The sequence below is a fragment of the Sminthopsis crassicaudata genome, chromosome 2, assembly GCF_048593235.1.
Source record: "Sminthopsis crassicaudata isolate SCR6 chromosome 2, ASM4859323v1, whole genome shotgun sequence".
In the NCBI taxonomy this organism is placed as follows: Eukaryota; Metazoa; Chordata; class Mammalia; order Dasyuromorphia; family Dasyuridae; genus Sminthopsis; species Sminthopsis crassicaudata.
Window position 1 is genome coordinate 575,699,424 of NC_133618.1, and position 20,127 is coordinate 575,719,550.

Genomic DNA, 20,127 nt, shown 5'->3' on the forward strand with positions numbered 1-20,127 from the left:
ACGAAGATCATGCACATTAATTTTTGTGAAAGTAATACCAATGTTGCTCCTTGGATTTATTATTCCTTTCATTTCTGTTCGACGTTGGCTTCTTCAGACACAGTTTAAGTAAGTGTTATACCATAAATTTTGGCATTTCAAGTAATCACATACCTGGCATGCAGGTCTCAGAATTTTGAACATGGAAGGTAGCTTGGAGTCTTAAAATCCAAAGCTCTCCAATGTAACAGACAGTGAAATAAATCCTGTAGTACCAGGATTAACACCGCCCTCGGGAGGGGTGGGGGGATCTGTAATCAACCAATGAGAAGGTAGGAAGATCATTCGAATCCCAGCCTCCACACCCCTGCTAGAAGATAAGGAACTAGGTTCCACACAATCACCTCGTCCACTCCCTCCGACTATAGACATTCCTGGCTTCTCGGGGCGTAGGCGCCTTGGGGCTGTTGTAATCGATTGTAGAAGAGATTGTGTTCCCGGCAGTCTAGTGAAGTCTATGGGCTTTTAGTGTTTAAATGCACAAAATATAAGAGCTTACAGAGAAAACCCAATTGTGTTGAAGTTGTTTATATATGTGTGTGTATGTATACATATAGATATTTTCTAAAGAGGATAAGAATCTTTCAGATTTCAGTCCTACCTTCTGCAAGTATATTTCCCATGAATGTTAAATATATTACTATCGTTCCTCTGTGGTTTTATCTCAATCAATCTGTGTCTTGTTTGTATATTGCTGTCTCCTCCATAGGACTGTGAGGTGCTTAAGAGCAGAGACCATCTTTTGTCTTTCTAGCATTTAATATGTATTAAGCGCAAAACTAATAAATATTACTTGAATGACTGGTATGCTATGAATCTGCTCCTTCCACCCCCACACTTTGCCTTTCACACTTTTTAAATAGGGGCCAGTTCACTGTCCCTCAGACTGTTGGAGGGCCCGACTACAGTAAAAACAAAAGCTCACACTCTGTCTCCGCCCCCCAGTCTATTTGCATAACCTGGAGGGCCGGATAAACGTCCTCAGTGGGCTGCATATGGCTCGCAGGCCGTAGTTTGAGAACCCCTGGTGGGGCCTACTTAGTATAAACTCTAGTGGTCCTTGAATCAAATGTCATTCCAGTTTTACCATGTTCTTTTATAATATCCATTTTTGTTTTAAACATTCATATTTAGTAGTTTTTTTTAATTGATGTGATTTATAAATGACAAATATGCATAGATTGGCAGGATGCTCAGTTTTTTAAAAACTCAATAACAGGGTCAATTAAAAAAGTTAGAAGAGCCAACATAAAGAAGATCCAACTCACTTCCAGTTGATCAGTGATGGACAGAAACAGCTACACCCAGAGAAGGAACACTGGGAAGTGAATGTAAACTGTTAGCACTACTGTCTTTCTACCCAGGTTACTTATACCTTCAGAATCTAATACTTAATGTGCAACAAGAAAATTGGATATACACACATATATTGTATCTAGGTTATATTGTAACACATGTAGGATGTATGGGATTGCCTGTCATGGGGGGGGGGAGGGAGTAGAAGGAGGGAGGGGAAATTTTGGAAAAATGAATACAAGGGATAATGTTATATAAAAAATTACTCATGCATATATACTGTCAAAAATTTTATAATTATAAAATAAAAAAATAGAATTCTCTAAATATACCATTGTATTATCTGAAAAAAAAAAGTTAGAAGAGCACTAGAACTCTATTCAGCTCTCTCCTCAATTGACAATTAAGAAAACTGAGACCCAGAGGAAACATAAACTTTCATATTTTTACGGGGCTTGAAGGTTTACAAAGTGTTTTATACATTACAGACACATAAGTATAAATTATACATATTTGTTGTTCATTATTATTGTCATGTATAATAATTTATTCTAGATTCTATTCTACATACATATTATGTTATGTGTAATTACTATAGCATCATAATAGTGATCCCTGTTTTACAGATGAGGAAACTGATTGAGGAGGAGTAAGTGACTTAAGCACATTGGGAAGGAACCAGGTCACCCTGCTTCCCAGGTTTCCCAAACTCCAGGCCCCGCCCTCTCCCAACACCGCTCCGGCGGGTCCGTGCAGCTGGGGCGGCAGCGGGCTTAGGGCCGGAGATGACCGCAGGCCCCAGAGTGGCCGGCGGGGATGAGCTTCTCGGCTTCAGTCCGCTGAGGACGTTTATGCGGCCGCCGGGTTTTGGCAAATGGGCTGAGGGGCGGAGACAGTGTGAGCTTTTGTTTTTACTACAGTCCGCCCCCCCCCAGTCTGAGGGACGGTGAACTGTCCCCTGTTTAAAAAGTCTGCGGACCGCTGCCCTAGGAGATCAGAGCAGACGGGCCTTCTCCTCCAGGGAAATGAATGATGCCCCCCAGGAATCTGCAGCGCCTACGTGAGCGGGCAGAGGGGAACCTGGGCAGAGCGCCCGGACCGGGAGCGGCTAGCCTCACGCAGCACTGAGCTCTCCAGCGCGCACTTTTCCTCTCCCTAAGCACACTGGAGCTCCGCGAGCGCAGGAAGGCGCCCCTTATAAAAGCCCGAGGGTGTCGACTTTCACCAGAACCCGCCAGGGTTATCTCAACCCAGGAAGGTAAGGGGCAAAAAATGTATGGCCCCCGGCGAGGCGCGTCCCAGCCCTCAGCCAATCTAAGGAGAGCCGAAGCCAGGAATGAGTCCTTTTAATTGGCGGAATCTTAGGAGGTGGGGCAGACTTCCCGGCATCAACTTTTCTCTGTCTACTGTTTTGTAATGGAAGGCGGGGCTGCGGCCTGGGACCGGGTGGGCGTGGCCTACGTAAGGCTAGGTCGCACGTTCTCTCCGTTTCCCTTTGTCTTCCTCCCCGGTCCGGCAGGGCGGGGTGAGCCCCGGCAGCCCGGAAGCGGAAGTGTGGGGCACGGGGGGCGGGGCGGTCCAGAGTGTGTACCGCCTACTCGCCGGTCCGGCCGCTGCCCTCGTTTCCGTCCCGCCCGCGCCATGCTGTCCCTGGACTTCTTGGACGATGTGCGGCGGATGAACAAGCGGCAGGTGAGGCCGGCCGGGTCCCACATCCCGGGGCTCGCCTTCCCCTTCTTCCTGCACCTCGTCTGCTCCAGCGGGGCCGTCTCTCCCCTCCCCTTGGGCCGCCCGAGGCCGGGCCGACCTTCGGCCTGGCCACCTGAGGGTGAGAGAAGCCTGGAGCATCCCCCCCCCCCCGAGACTGGAACAGGGACCGGGCCCCCTCCCCCACACTCCCGGCCCAGCACTGCCTGGGGTGGGGGGGAGTCCGCTCTGGCACGCCATCCCACCCCCAAGTTAAGAGGCACCTGTGATGTGGAATAGCGTCCCGGACACGTCAGCTGAGGATGTGGGTTCAAATATTGATTCTGCTCCTGTGTGACCTTGAGCAAGTCGCTCCAAATCATAGGTCTCAGTTTCCCCATGTGTAAAATGAAAGGGCTGGACCAGGTGACCTTTAAGGTGTCTTCGACTCTAACACTATACAGTCCTCTTGGATTCTGAGGTCAGTTTATCCTAACCCACACCCAGCTTTCTCTACTTACAAAAAAAAAAAAAAAAAAGCAAGGGTCGGGGCTGGGTCGGGGTCAGTCCAACCTTAAAGTTGGAGTTGAGGTGGGCTATCCCAGAGAGTCCTCCGGGTGAGTGTTGAGTGACAGGATGTATCTGTCGGGACCTTCTCCAAATCCCTTCCCGGAGAGGATCTCAGTCATTGGATTGATGGGGCTTCCAGTTATTTTGTCATCTAAAGGCCTTTGGGACGGCTGGCCTCAAGCCCAACTGCTTTGCAACATCCCTTGTGCGGAGTTGTCAGCTGCAGATTTCAGGGGATGTCCCTGTGTGTCGTAGTTGCAGCAAAAGCAGCTGTAAAATTGAACCTTCCTCTGTGACTTAGGAGCGTTCGATCCTGGGCCGGTGGATTTGTGCATGGTCCAGTGTCTGGAATGCTCGGATAGTTATTTACACATGTATCTCAATTGCTTTTAAGATTCAAAGCTGGAGCAGTTTCACAAAGGCCACCTTGTAGTCACTTAGAGATAAAAAGTCCTCAGGTGCTGTGTTAGCTTCCAAGGAGCTGGCCGTTTGTTTTCCAGATTATAAGCTTAAATTAAACTCTTTGTTTTTCTCCAAATAATAAGACTTTATTCAATATTAGTCTAATAATTAGACCTATGCTTGATGCAGCTGTCAAATATTAAGATTAGTGTCTTAAACAGTCATAATAGTGTGGATTTTTTTTTATTTACTTCAAACCTATGTATACACTAGATAGTGTACTAGAACTCAACATTGAGGTACTTGTCACTATTAATGAAATCATTTCTGCTTTCTTGTTTCTACTATTACAATTTTTAAGAGTAGGAAAACACTTTTTAATCTCTTTGGATTTAGGGAGTGGGATAAGAAGCTCATCTGGTTTCACAGATTTTTCTAAGAGATTCCAGTCCTGTCTCCTGGTTTCACTGCCCTAAGACTTCCAGTTGCTAGGAATCCAAGGCCTATTTTCAGGCATCCCTTCTCCCCACTGATCCCATCCCATGATTAGGTTTCCTTTGCCTGCTGTCACACCATAATCACTATATATTTGCTTTCAGCCAGAAGGTCCACAAATTCCTGCTTTAAAGGTTCATTTGCACCCAGGGACACTGCCAAGAAGTGGCTGACTGGTAATTACTAAAGGGATTCCTCTGAAGGGGAGGAATGTCATAGGGCAAGAAGCAAATAGGACATCCTGATTATCAGAATTGTATTCAGGACTTTTGTGAGTACCTGAAAAGTGAAGTCAGAAGAAAATGTTAATATAGATACTTATAGGTATTGAAGAAGTAACCAGGAAAAACAAAAGAAATTTTTTGGTTGTATTAATTACATAAATTACATGAACAGTTTAACTTTTGCCTAATTAATCTACAATAGTTTTCATATAAATATAGGTACAGTAACAGAAGCCGTTGGTTTTATTTTTAAATTACAACACTAGCCTATTTTCTGATCTCATACTTTGCTTATTATAGTATGATTGCTAACTTATTGCTAAAAATGAAATATGGTCATTAATCTGTTTCTAGTGCCAGTATACAAAGTAGATTGATCTCTCCTATCACTCCAGAGAGTAAGGAGTTTAGTATTGGGGAGCCTTCTATAATGTCTATAATAATTTTCTAACTTTATCTCCTGTTAAATGAACCTCCATCATAGACAAAACAGTACTTCTCGTCTAGTTATATCTTGTACCATTTCTGTTTTCTGCATTTTCTCTGTAAAGCTCTCTCTTTCCTCCTTCATATATTATTCAAAGACTTTATATGACTATCTCAGCCCCAGATGATCTCTTCTAACATTATTGTCTATGAGACTTAATATACCAGGTTATTTCATTTTTTTCTTATACTAGTTCCTTTAAAGATAGAAATCAGATCTATCTTTCTGAATTCAATGCATGGAAAAGAGTAGATGTTCAGTAAATATTTATCAGTTGGTTTTTGTAAATGAGTCAGTTAAGATGATATGTGCAAAGAAATATTTTGCTCACTTCTTTTCCAGACTTTCCCCCCCTTTTTTTTTCTACATTATGTTTTCTCATATTCTGTATTATATTCTTTATATATATTTTTATATTCCATATTCTTAAGAAGCTAAGTAAATCCCAGGTATTACTTAATATCATATATTTTCATAGTTTTATTTATGATCATTTAAATTTCTTATAACTTTAAATACAGTCATCTCATTTGAAATTTTTAGAAAACTGACCTGGAAATTCCCAGAAACTTAGGCATTGTAAGTATATTCATAATTCCCTGGCCAATAATTTTTCCAACCTTCTTTAATCAGTGTAGATCACTTTTATAATGTATGAAAAGAAGCTGTCCTATCAGATATGCTCTATATCCTGGCTGTCTTTAAAGTTACGTGGCCATCTCTCACATCTTGTAGCCAATATATTCAGCTGGCAACAGAGGGAGTAAAGAGGGTGTGGCCATTTTCAACTAGCTTTTTCAACTAACATTTTCAACCAGGATATCTCCATGCACTATGGTTGATTAGTGCTCCACAATGACAAAACTGTATTTCTTACAGAATTAAGCCTTCATTGTATCCTTGGCACCACACCACTAAAAACTTTAAACATCCTTAACTACTTTTTGAGTTATTTGTCATTGCCAAGTGGCTATTGAATTTCATCAACAAATCTGTATAATGTGATTCCAAAAATGGTTTTAACTGGATTCTGTAATCTTTATATATATAAAAGCAATGGCATATCAGTTGCTTTTTCTGTTTTTTAAGGATGAATTGAAATAGTGGTGATTTTTTTCTGTATTAATGTATAATTTTTTGAGGATAGTACCTGTGATTTTACCAGTCTAGGAGCTTTTACATACAGATTCGTTCCTTACATAGTTCAGGAATTACTTGGAGTATTGTTGGGGCCTAGGGAAGTAATAATTTTTGAAGTAATAAGTTTTAATTTAATTTTAATACGTTTTAAATTAGAATGCTTGAGTACAACCAATACTTGGAGTTGTTTCATATTTTCATAAATAGTTTAGAAAAAACAAACTTCCTGTTAGTTATAAAGCACAACATTTCTGAGTTCATATTCAAGTAAGTGCCTTTGGATGAAGAATTCAAATATTTCTAAATATTATATCTCAATATCTTTTGGGAGAGAAGAAAATTGGTGCTGTAGTAGTTAGTGGACCAAAACTAAATAAATCGCTTCTTAGCCTTTTGACTGAATTATGAATTAATAGTTGCTATTCTACATGCCTGGAGGTAGTTTCCAAATAGGGAATTAGTTGCTGTGCTGATGCAATAACCCCAGACTATGTCCCTTCAAAACAAGCCAGTGGTTATGTCTCTTATGCAGCAAAATCTTAATTTTTATTTAAAGAAAAAAAAAAAGCTTCAGATCTTTACTAATGTAAACTTTTGTTGCATTTGTTTCTTTCCCCCTTTTCCTGAAGGATTCACCATAGTATTCCTTTAAAGTACAAATATCCTTCACATATATTAATTAAACATATTGGAGTAAAATGAAGTTTAGTTGGAAATGTTCTGATTTTTCTTGTGTTTTATTAAGTAATATTTACTTCTTTAAGCACCAAAAGTTTGTGTGTTTTTAAATGTTAAAACTCATAAAAAATAAAACTTCTTAATGATCAACTTACGGTGGGAATTTTTCAAAAATAATTTTATTATTCATAAAATGAGATCTTTTTCTTGAAAATGCTGGTTCTCATCATTATAAGCATTTAATTATTATTACATTAATTAATTATTATTGGTAAAGTAGTAGGCTGCTAAGCTAAATAGCTATAGACAACCATTGTGAGTTCATTTTTCTGCTTTTTTTAGCTTGTCTCTTTTGCTGTAATATCTTCTCCTTTTCTACTCCTAATACTTATAATCTGTGATAGACTGAGAAACCAGATAATAATTTAGAATACTGTGTTAAGTAAAAGTAAGGCTCTAAGTGAGGGCCTCCTAGGAGCAAAGTTGATGGACCAGTTATTTTATTTTATTGGTGTTAGATGCCCTTCTTGATTCCCAGTGATGGTCACTTGAGGTTGTGGAAAACATTTCAGGTATCACATATGAATAGAAAATAGATTTTTATTCAGTCAGTCATTAAACATTTATTGGGCTTCTACTATGTATCAGGCACTATACTGAACAAGAGATAAAAAGAAGTAAAAGACAGTCCTTGATTTCAGGGAGCTCACAATCTAATGAGAGAGACAATAAGTGTATACGAAGAGACTATATACAAGAAGGAAATAATAAATTGGAGGCATTAGAATTTAGGGTTAAGAAAGTCAGTAAGGGCAGCTATGTGGCAAAGCACTTAGCTTACTTAGAGCACTGGCCTTGGAGTCAGAAGGACCCAAGTTCATATTTGGCCTCAGATACTTATTAGTTATGTGATTTTGGACCAATAACTAAATCCCATTTGCCTCATCCAAAAAAAAAAAAAAAAAAAAAAAGGGAGAGAAGGAATTAAAAAAAAATAGATTCCTTTAGAAAATGGGAGTTTATTTGAGAAACCAAGATAGACAAGAGGCAGAATTAAGTAGGGAGAACATTCCAAGCATGGGGATTGCCAGAAAAAAAAAATGCTCAGAGCCTAGAGATGAAGGGTCTTGTTCATGGAACCACTAAAGAAGCTGGATTGAAGAATAGGTGGCAAGAAGTCCTTGAAAGGCAGGAGTGTGCTGGGTTATCAAGGGCTTTGAACACAAATGATTTTATATTTGATCCTGGAGGCAGTTAGGAGCCATTAAATTTTGTTGATTAGGGAAAGGGAATGACCTTTAAGAAAATCCTTTAATGTGGCAGAATGGAGGATGGATTATTGTGGAAAGAGATTTGAAGCAGGTAGACCTACCAGTGGTCCAGGCACCAATGTCATAGGAAAGAAGGAGGTGCATTTGACAAAAGTTGCAAAAGTGAAATCAGCAGGGTTTTTCAACAGATAGGATTGAGGGGTGGGTGGGTAGCAAAAGATAGCAAGTTGATGATACCTAAGTTACAAGCCAGAGAGACTGCTGCCGTGTGCACTATTAGAGAAGTTGGGAGGCAAGAGACAGTATTTGGAAGGAAAATAGGGTTTGACTATTTGACTTGTTTGACATACTGAATTCAAGATAGATGAAAGATAATTGGAGATGCAAATCTGCTGAGAAGTTAGGGCAGGATAGGTATATTTAAGAAACAACAACATAGAGATGGTAATTCATGGGAACTGATGTACCAAGTGAAGTAGTATGGAGAGAAGAGGATTTAATAGAGAATTCTGAGCGATACCAACAGATAAGAGGACATAATCTGGATGAGGATCCAGCAAAGGAGACAGAAGGAACAGTCAGAGAGGGGAACCAGGAGAAAGGGATGTGCTAAAAACCTGAAAGAAAGAAGAGTATCAAGGAGAAAGTGATCAACAATCTCACAAGCTACTGTAGACAGGTCAAGGAAAATGAGAATGGAGAAAAGGTCATTAATTTGGCTATTTTAATAATCACAGTAGGTGAAACTAATAAACTAATAAAATCCATGTTACAGATCATTTTTATTGTAATTCTAAATTAGAATAAATTGTTTTGTGCATATTGATGCAAGTTTGCATTATAAATATAGTAGATTTGTCACTTTGCAAATACGTGGAATGTTCCATTCGGGATAATCTTTGTTGTTCTATCCTGAGGGAAAAGGATAGAAGGAGACTAAGAAAAATAATATACAGAAAACCCTGAAGTGTACATTCCAAAGGAGGCTTGCAGAAATTTATGTGGTAGTTTATTACCATGCTTCTGTGTGTTGATGCAACAAACATATTCTTTTCTGATTTCTGTGGGTGCTTAGGAATACTGCTTATGTTCAAAGCTCAGAGATACACAATAGAATGTTTCTCTTCAATATTATTATAATTTGTATACTATTGCAGAGTTTACCCTTCACCAAAGGTCCCCTCTCTTGATCTTATCAATTAGGAACTCATTTGTTTGGGGACTGCCTGATTACAGTCAGAACTTTCAACACTAAGTTGTCTGTAGAATGTTTTGTGATCTGTGTACCTTGACAAAATTAAATCAAATCCTTTCAGGATTTGCATATTTAACTTATAATTTGTTAGTGGTTTATGACTACAAAAAACAAACACCTTACCTCCACATTTGCATTTGATCTTCACAACAACATTAAGGAAGTAGTGCAAGTATTATATTCATTTTACTGATGAGAAAACTAAGGCTTATAGAAGGTAAGTGACTCATTCTAATCAGTTAATTTCTAGTGAAATTGGGTCATTAATTCAGGCATTCTCTGTGCAGAGTGCTGTGCAGTGCAGAGAAAGCTGATGATCTATAGTGAAAAGAAGGCTGGCCATGAATTAAGGAGAAATGTATGTGAATCCCACTTCTGATAATTTTTAGTTGTGTGATCAAGAAACCCATAGAAGCCTAGGTTTAGAAGTGACTGGGGATCTTAGAGGCTGTCAAGTCTAACCCTTCATGTCATAAATTCACTAACTGGACCCAAGGAACCACATTAAGATCTACCATTTTCTACCCTCCCAAGCTGCTGCTTAACTCTCTTGATTACTGAGGTTCTCTGACCCTCAGTTTCCTCTTATGTAAAATTGGGGTAGTGCTTTACTGACTACCTCCTAGAGTGTATAGTGATATATAGTACAATGTAAATCAATATATAAATAAACTGTAAAATGATGTCAATGTCAGTTCTTATTTCACCACACCATACTGTCTCTCTCTCTCTAAGTTCTCTGCTTCCATGAACTGATGATACCAAATTAAACTTTTAACTGTTTGTGAAAGGCTATCCATACTATTATCCTGGCTCTTTTCCACTACCCCTAAGAACATTAAAAAGAGCATCTCCCAGCATAATACAGATTGGTAAAACATTGCTTGTGTTTGTTATGTAATATGGCAACTGACCTGTCATACTGATCCAGCCAGGAAGTAAGGAAGGAAAGTGGCTCTATATCTTTTATGGCAGTTAATGAAGGGATAAAGGGAAAGAACTAGAATCGGGAGACTAGGTTTCAAATGTCCCCTTTCTGGGCCTCAGTTTCCTTATTTATAAAGTAAGAATGTTCTCATATTAGACTATTAAAAAAAAAAAAGAGATTGACTCATTGCGTTAATGTAATTTATTCTAATTTTTTGTTCAGGCTGTGGTTTATATGCAACTGTTTCAGAACACTTGGCTGCACACACACAAAACAAAACAACTATTTGTAGAATATAGGGCTCCTGGACTCATCACTAATTATGAATGGTTAAGGCAATATCCTAGAGATAGAGAAATGATCCTGTTCTCTACTTTAAATGATTATAAAGTACACTGTGTGGTAAATGGAATTTTTAACCTTTCTCTTTCTATCCTTCCCTTTCTCTTTTTCCCTCTCTCTCCCTCACTTTGTTCTTTCTTCCATACTCAATTGTTATCTTTCTCTCTTTCCCTTCTTCTCTCCCCCCCTTTTTTTTTTGCATTCTGTATTCCCTTGAGAAAACTGCCATCTCCCATGGTCTCAACTTGAACTAATTATCTCAATGCTGATGACATATATAATGTAGTGATACATATGTATTGTGTGTATATTTCTATCTGCATACATATGTGTGTGTGTGTGTATATATATATATATAGATATAGATATAGATATAGATATATACCCACTTATATTAAATGGATAATTGATTAATTCAGGAGGACTAGCATATCTGCTCTGAGTTTTTTCAGGGCTGCTTATCCACCTTTGAGGTCTGTCTTCACCCAATTCTCACCTATGGCTCCAAGAAGCTGTACAGTGTAGCAGTCACACCCCAGTAAAACTGTCTCCGAAGATGGTCTAAACCAAGTGAATTAAAGGTGCTGTCTACTTAAACATGGAAGACTTACCTTGGCAGAATAGGCAGATGAGAACAATCTGTTCCAACAGTCTTGAAGGCAGCTAAAAGTAGGTGCTATGGAACATTTAGAGCTTAATCTGACTTGGAAAATGCCATGATCATCATCCACTGCCGTCACTAGATATTTTGATTTTTTTCTTGTTACTGGACTTCAAAAACTCTGGAAGAATGAGGTTGATGACTTTCTATAACTCTGCGTCACTTAAATCCACTTCACAAGGAAGTCAAGACATCACCTTGTGATGTCACTGGTCCTCTTTGAAAACAAAACGATGAATAACAATATATACACATTTTTTCACCTAGAATCTATTCAGATGAATGTGACCTCCTTGACATGGACAAGAATTGTTTTCCTTTTGTTTTTATATCTCAAGCTCCTAGCATAATTATTGTCACATATTAGTCACTTAATAAATGCTAAGCAAATAAATGAACTTGAGCTCTAGTTGCTTATCATACTTTGCCACTTAAATGTTTTTCTTTTCTTGTAAACTTAACACATTCCTAAATGCATTTATTTGGCATATTTCCATCTATCTCCTTCACTTAAATTGGATTTGTCCTTTCTCTTTTCCATAGCCACCACCTTTACTCAGGCCCTCATCTTATCACCCCCTGCTTTACTAGATTGCTTTTTACTTGGTTTTCCTGACTCTAATATCTTTCTAGTCGAATCTATCCTACCTATAATAGCCAGACTATTATTAAAAAAAAAAAAAATCACTTTTGTTCTTTTACCCCCTTACTCAGAAACTTTCAATGACTTCCTAATTCCTCTTAAAATAAAGTCCAGGTTTGGCCAAATACTTGAGATTTTCTGTGTATTATGATCCTATCTTATTTAATCAAATCTGTTTGCCATTGTTATCCAACATAAATTTCTATTCCAATAAGGCTTGTCTTCTTATTGTTCCTCCTTCTCATTCTCACTCCAGTGTACTCTTCTAGAAGCATGCTGAAATGCCCTCTTATCTTTTTCTCTGCCAAAATACATCTCACAGAATCAACATTTTAGAGAATAAAGGTATCTGAAAAACTCCCTAGTTGTTTAGGTTCCAGTTCAAATTCCAGCTTCCACTCTGATTTCCCACCCTATGGTGATTAAACTCCCTTCTCCAGATCTACTTGTACTTAATGGCTGTACTATATAATTAGGCCTTTATAATGGTCTTTTTCCCCTAATTATTTCATGATATTTACTGGTCTCCCCAGTTATGACCAATATGACCAATCTATTCTCCTCTCTTTGTGGATAGAGTGTCCCTTTTATGTGTCTTTTACTATTATTGAATCAATTTGATAGACTACAGGTATAAGGCCTACAAGAGGTTCTGAGAATTCATAAGGTGGATTGGCCTGAAAGGCAAAGGAAGGTGGTCTGGACTAAAGGGTGATTTATCCCTAAGCTCCTTCCAGCTCCTTCCAGCTCCTACAGTTCCAATAAGCCATGCTTGTGCTAGCCTGCCTGCAGCCTATAGGAGTTGTAGAGAATGAAAATGCGTAGTCCCTGCCTGGCCCTGTGGTCCATTTCAGATTAGACATATGCTTATGAAAAATTAAATGACAATAAAAGAGTCATGCAAGAGACTTTGTAAGGGGATATCTGTGATTTTACAAGAACTTGTTTTTTGTGGGAGTTTTTTGTTTTGTTTTGTTTTTACTGAGGCAATAGGGGTTAAGTGCCTTGCCCAGGGTCATACACCCAGGACTTGTTAAGTGTCTGAAGTCACATTTGAACTCGGTCCTCCTGACTTCAGAGCTGATACTCTATTACACCAACTAGCTGCCCCTAAGAGATTCATTATAAGAATCCCAATCTTAACTAGTCAGGATTTTTTTTTTAATTGGAAATGTTATAAACTTACATATTCAGTTCATTTATTCAGTACCTTTTTGTGAAAATAGTTATAAAAATTATGAAACTTAACTGGTGTTTTCTAATCATTAACATCTGTGGGAACACCAGTAATGTCATCCATACTATAGAATTCATAGTCATCATTATAACAAAGTATTTACTTCCTGGGGCTACATGATGCTTCTCTAGACCCTCTAACAAATCAGTCACATGTGCTCCCTAAGATTCCTTGCACCTCCCGAGTTCTTGGATTAAGTGCCAAAAACTTGTAGACATTAAATGATCAAGGGAAGAAAGGTTGGACTAGAAAGTTCTGGAAATGTTTCCCAGAAGTAACTGATTGCTGGGGACTCAAATGATGATACATCTGAACATAGAAAACTGTAAAGCATTATGAAAATGTCATGGAAATATTCCAGCTTTAGAGGATAATTAGCTCAGAGTTAGAATACATTCTTGGGATATGCTTGAATCATAAGGAATGGCTACTTAGTTTGCAGCAAAAATAATAGCTAGCATTTATAAAGCACTTGAAAGTTTTCATAACTTTACAAATTTTGTCCTCACAACTGTTAGGGCAGGGGTTCTCAAACTATGGCCTGTGGGTCAGATGTGGCCCGCTGAAGATATTTGTGCGACTCACAGAGTTATGGCAAATGGGCTGAGGGGCGGAGACAGAGTGTGAGGTTTTGTTTTTACTGTAGTCTGGCCCTCCAACAGTCAGAGGGACAGTGAATTGGCCCCTATTTAAAAAGTTTGGGGACCATTATGTTAGGGTATGCCATTCTAGGGTCAATGCCTTATCCAGTGAGCCACCTAGAAAATTCATATAGAGTATTAGAAGGAGAGAGATGGTCAAAGTGATTAAGTTCAGGCTTTGGAGGGTCATGAACTCTATGTTTTGTTCTGGAATCCAAAGAAAAAGATTTTTGAAATGATCTGATGAAATGTAGTCTTACAGAAAAGATTTGGATTGAGGAAAGACTAGAAGCAGGGAGACTAAATCAGGAGGCTGCTCTTCTAAATGGATAATAAAAGAGGGAGGAAAGTGTAGTAGGACTAGGAAGAAAGAATCTTGTGAAAAACTACATAGGCCAAAAAACATGCCATTTTTAGGGAAATCTTTGAACTTCAGTGGTCTATTGAAAGCAACTGCTATGGGATCTCCAAAATCATATCATAGATACTGGATAATCTTCCTTGAGAGGCATAGCTATGACTAATCTCATCTCTTGTTTTTTTCAGCTATATTATCAAGTCCTAAACTTTGGGATGATTGTCTCCTCAGCCTTAATGATCTGGAAAGGATTAATGGTAGTAACTGGAAGTGAAAGCCCAATTGTAGTGGTGCTCAGGTAAGTTATTTTTCTTTCTTTTTTAAGGTCTTGGAGTTGTATTGGACTAATAATCTTATGGGGGGGGGGGGAGATTTTAAATAACCAACATTTCACTCCTTTGGGAGCTTGCCTTTGTTTTCTGCAGCCAGCCTAGCTGAAAGTTAATAAAGAGCTAGTAATTGCTATTATAGTCTTGATAGTTGTCCTCTCTGGAGTTCCAAGAGTCCTGTGCCTTTCCATATGTTGGCTACTGCTGTGTTGCATTTTAAAGTAATTCTTTAAGAAGAGCAGTCTCCAAGAGGGGATGTAGCAAAAGTAAGATTCTGAGGTGCCTCCTAGTTTATAGCTTCAAATTCGCTCCTCTCCATTTTTAATTACTATCTCTTAAAACTACTATTACAAAATATTTTAGTTGCCCCCCCCCCAAAAGAGATCTTAAAGAAGGGAAAGGGACCTACCTGTATGTGCAAAAATGTTTGTGCATCCCTTTTTGTAGTGGCAAGAAACTGGACACTTAGTAGATGCCTGTCAGTTGGGGAATGGCTGAATAAGTTATGGTATATGGATGTTATGGAATATTATGGTTCTATAAGAAATGATCAGCAGGGGGCAGCTTAGTGGTGCAGTGAATAGAGCACCAGCCCTGAATTCAGGAGGACAGGAGTTCAAATCTGGTGTCAGGCACTTAACACTTCCTAGCTGTGTGATCCTGGGCAAGTCACTTAACCCCAGCCTCAGGGGAAAAAAAAAATTATCAGCAGGATGATTTTAGAGAGACCTGGAGAGATTAGCATGAACTGATGATAAGTGAAATGAGTACAACCATGAAATCATTGTACACAACAACAAGAAGATTATGTGATGATCAACTCTGATGGTTGTGGCTCTTTTCAATAATGAGGTGATTCAGGCCAATTCTAGTAGACATGTGATAGAGCCATCTGCATCCAGAGAGAGGACTATGAGGACTGAATGTGGGTCATAACATCATATTTTCACCTTTTTATTGTTGTTTGCTTGCTTATTTTTTTTTTCTGTCATTTTTTTCCTTTTTGGTCTGATTTTTCTTGTGCAACATGATAAATGTGGAAATATGTTTAGAAGAGTTCCACATGTGTAACCTATATTGAATCACTTGCTGGTGGGGAGGGAGAAAAATTGAGAACAAAAGGTTTTGCAAGAATGAATGTTGAAAACTGTCTTTGCATATATTTTGAAAAGTAAAAAGCAATTATAAAATAAAAAGGAGAAAAAGTATACGGTCTTCTTAAGATCATACAAGTAGGAAGTACAGAGCCAAGATCTGTACTCCTTAGTACTCTGTTGCTGAATGCAGACCCAAGTTTACTGTTTATTCAGAATTTTTCCTCTAGACTATCTCCTTCATGATTTGAACACACATCCTATGATTAGGCAATGTAAAAAGAAAAAATAGCAGCAATTTTTTTATATGTGTATATAATATGTTACTGATATCTTTTTGTGTTGCTTAAATTTCCCCCATATGCCTCCTAATTCCTACTAGAGAGCCAATGCTTATGACAAAGAATTTTTTTTTAATGGGAAAAGGAGGAAAAATTTCAACAAAACCAATTATAATCTGATATCATATATTATTATCTACTCTTGTGGATCCCTCATCCTGCCAAGAAGGTGGGGGGAGAGGGTTGTCTTGGTTTATCTTCTTATATCTCTTCTTTTTGGCAAAGCTTATTCTTTGTAATTTTGAAGCACTCATTTTTTATTATTTTGTGGTGATAGTTCTTTTCGTATACATTGTTGTATTCATAGTATTTACAGTATTGTTTTCCTAGTTCTGCCTACTTCAGTTTACATAAATTTGTGAAGTATTAATATGCTTCTTCATAGTCATCATATTTGTTGTTTCTTAAAGCATATCGAAATACATTCATGTCCCACACTTTGTTGAGCCATTCCCCAGTTGATAAGTTTCTATTTCATTTCCACATCTTTGTTTCCACAAAAAGTGATACTATAAATATTTTGCTATACATGGAGCTTTTTGTCAGTGACTTCGTAGGGGTATGTGGGCAGTATGTTTTTAAAATGAAGTTTTTTATTTTATCCATGTAGCATTACTTACAAGTTTGTCCCTTATAGTTATGGTAGCAGACATTGCCAATAGATTCCTAGGTTCTTAGTTGTCCATTTGATTTCTGCCTATTGATTTGAAGTAAAGTTGGATACAATGATTAAAAATTTAAGAATTTGAATGTAAATTTAACAGTAGAGAAACAGATAATTCAATAAAGCAGAAGAATTAAGTTTATAAACAGTACATACTTTGGAAATGAGAAGAAAATGGAGTGAAGACAGAAAACCCCAGAAAAGATGGCATCTTATACTTTATCAAGCATGGTTCCTGCTGGGAAACTCACATCTTCCTTTGTCTTTTCCTCTTTCCCAAGTGTATGTTGCCATGATATTCTTTTTGACTGACTTTGGACTAAATATTGTTTGTCAAGAGAGTTAGGGAATGAGCTATTTAGAAGGAACCAGAATACAAACAGAAATGGAGAAAAGGAAAGTTTTTTTTTTTAAGACATTAGGTTATTTTCTTTTTATTTGTATTCCTTTCAGATTCTATAGCAATGTTACTGTTACTGTTACAATTTTGCCTTTGAATGTGTGTATCCTCCTAGAAGATTGCTTCAGCTACTTTGTTTCTTTTTTTGGAGCCAAGTCAGAAATGTAGCAGTCAACTAAACCAGCAACTCTTAGGATGTTTCTAAAACAATTCATCTTAACATATTCTCCTAGAATTATTCTGTCTTCTATCTTCTCCTCTATGATTACGTGGAGGGCATCTTCGAAGTCATTCAGGTGCTCAATCTCAATCATGTTTGACTCTTTCATAAGTCTCACTCTTCATCCTACTTACCAAGTTTGTTGATCCTCCGTCCCTCCACAACATCTCAAATACCTGCCCTACAGTACTATTCTAGTCCAGATTCTTATCACGTCTTATCTGGATTATTATAATAACTTCCTAATTGGTCTCCTAGTGTAGTTGATTAAGATTATTCTCCTACTTTTACTCCACATTACAGCCAAACTAGCCTACTAGCTGTTCCCCAGCTCAAGATCCCTTCTTTCATCTCCATGATTTACCTCAATCTATCCCTTAGCCCTGCCTTGGCTGATCTCTTCTCTGCCTCTTAGAAACCTTGTTTCCTCTTGAGGCTCATTGTAAATTCTGTCTCTTCCATGAAGTCTTCCTTGATGCCTGTACTTATTAGTATTCTCTCCCTTTCTTAGACCACGTTGCATTTATTCATATGTTTATATGGTAGATCTTCTCAATAGAGTAGGAGTTTCTTGGAAGGAAACACTGTCCTTTTTGGTTTTGTGTCTTCTTGCATATTGCACATAATGTAAATACCCACAGTATAGTTAATGTTTGTTGAATTGAAGTATAACAATGATGAATTGAACTATATCTTTGATTTTTGTGTTTTGAATTTAAAATGGTCTGTCATTAACGTACAGGAGATGTAAAAATCTAATACCATACCTAGCTTTCTTCTATTTTTAGAAATGATTTGAGGCAAACTTGTGATGATCCTATCCAATTATTTTTTTAAACTAGATATAAGCTAGATTTGGAAAGATTCTTGCGAATAACTTAACTTGGTCTATATCAGTAATGTATAACTGAAATAGAAAGGGGAGCTACTTATAGGGATCCCTATGGGCCATATATTGACTTAGAAAACCATACATACATTATTTATATATTTCCCTTTTTATTATTACATCAACACATTAAAGTGAGTTAGGAACTACATTTTAATCTCTTTCAGGACACACTTGGGAGTATTATAGGATGCATGCACCTATAGGCTGAATGTCTGACACTTTCAGTTCCACAAGATCCTGAGCAAATGGTTCTCCAGTCTCTGTTTAAATACCTCTACTTAAAGGCTTTAGCCACCTTATGAGGTAACACATTCTGTTTTTGAACAATTCTTATTCTTAGGAAGTTTTTCCTTGGTTACTTGAGCTAAAATATGCTTTTGTAACTTCTCTGTGATTCCATATCTACAAGCTGGAACTACAAAGAATAATTTAATCTTTCTTCCATTTTATAATCCTTCAGATATATTTTCTCATTAAATCATTCTTTCCTCAAATCAGACATCTTTGTTTCTTCCAACTTATCTTGCCCTTACATATATTTTGGTTCCCTTACAATCTTGGTTATCCTCTACTAGACATGTTACATACAGTTTGTTAATATCCCTTATTTGGTACTCAACAACTGAACATGCTATCCAGATATCATCTAATCAGAATATAAAATTTTTTTATTCTGGACATTATAGTTTTACTAATATAGTCAGCCTAAGATTAAATTAGCTTTTGCGGGGGCAGGTCTAACTATTGACTCTAATTGATCATGGAGTCAGTAAGAACTACTCCTTTTGCACAAGAAACTGCTGTCTAGCCATATCTTTTTGCAAATGGTTTTTAAATTTTAAGTGCCAGACTTCACATTTATCCTTATTAAATGAGCTCTTGTTAGAAACAGTCTATTAAGTCAGCTGAGTCTTTTATTTTCTCAATGTTTTGTCCACCAATATTAGCTGTCCTTTTCAGCTTTGTCATCTGTAACTTTGATCTGCATGCCAAATGGATCTTCCCAAGACACTGCCAAAAATGTCAAACAAATAGAACGGGGTCAGACAGCTCACTTGTCCATTCTTTGAGTCCATTAATTTAACCTGTTATGATTTCATCTAATATTGCCATGTTTCTCTCTTTTTCCTATAAGGAGATCATGAGAGATTTTGTTAAATTGACTTGTTGAAATTCAGACTCTTAACAGTCTAGTAACCCTGTCAAAAGGAGGTTAGATTGACATATTTGTTCTTAATGAAACCATAGTGTTTTCTTTTGATTACTTCACTCTTAATAATTAATTAAGGAATTTTTCTGAGAATGAATATTGCAAAAATCTGTCTTCTAACCATTTTTGAAGATTGGGACATTTGCCTATCCCATGCTCTTTGCATCATTTGTTAAAGGTTGCTAGTGTTGGCACATGGATTATTTTTCTGTTTTGTTTAGCACTATTTATTGTAATTCATCTCTGTTGCCTCACCCATCTGAGCTTTATTTTATTTTAATTTTTGTTTGGGCAATTGGGGTTGCCACACAGTTGGTAAGTATTAAGGGTCTGAGGTCAGATTTGAACTCAGGTTCTCCTGACTCCAGGGTCATTGCTCTATTCATTGTACCATCTAGCTGCCCCATTTCTTTAAAAATCAGAAGATTATTCTCCTTGACAGAATGTATAAACAGTAGAGGAGTAGAATAGTTCTTTCTCATTGATGAATTGGATTTAGGCTTTCCTTGCTGTTTTGTTTTGTTTTTTGACCTTCAAACATTACTTTTACAAAGCTTTTTTTGTTCTTAACATTTTCTGCAAGTCTTACTCATTCTTATCTTTAGTCTTCTTGACATGATTCAA

The 20,127-nt window shown here is 37.6% G+C and overlaps 2 protein-coding genes and 1 long non-coding RNA gene across 4 annotated transcripts in view; 1 reads left to right on the plus strand and 2 right to left on the minus strand.

Moving 5' to 3' along the window:
* ZNF592 (zinc finger protein 592) overlaps nucleotides 1-216 on the minus strand; it is a 64,166-nt gene extending 63,950 nt beyond the window's left edge. Inside the window, exon 1 of the mRNA XM_074295311.1 lies at nucleotides 154-216. Within this exon, the coding sequence (XP_074151412.1) occupies nucleotides 154-160 (7 nt within the window). The 5' untranslated portion in view covers nucleotides 161-216. The remainder of the gene's footprint in view (nucleotides 1-153) is intronic.
* Nucleotides 217-2,084: 1,868 nt separating this feature from the next.
* Nucleotides 2,085-20,127, plus strand: part of SEC11A (SEC11 homolog A, signal peptidase complex subunit) — a 34,597-nt gene continuing 16,554 nt past the window's right edge. Inside the window, exons 1-2 of one of the 2 annotated variants that reach the window (XM_074295316.1) lie at nucleotides 2,085-2,593; nucleotides 14,542-14,651. In XM_074295316.1, the coding sequence (XP_074151417.1) occupies nucleotides 14,569-14,651 (83 nt within the window). In that variant the 5' untranslated portion in view covers nucleotides 2,085-2,593; nucleotides 14,542-14,568. Of the gene's footprint in view, nucleotides 2,594-2,827; nucleotides 3,028-14,541; nucleotides 14,652-20,127 lie in introns of those variants that run through there. The other variant, XM_074295315.1, reaches the window with a different exon arrangement.
* LOC141558321 (uncharacterized) lies at nucleotides 2,667-3,842 on the minus strand. Its single transcript, XR_012487034.1, has 2 exons — nucleotides 3,595-3,842; nucleotides 2,667-3,157 (listed from the first exon to the last, which is right to left on the minus strand). It is a non-coding gene; the product is annotated as an uncharacterized LOC141558321 (long non-coding RNA).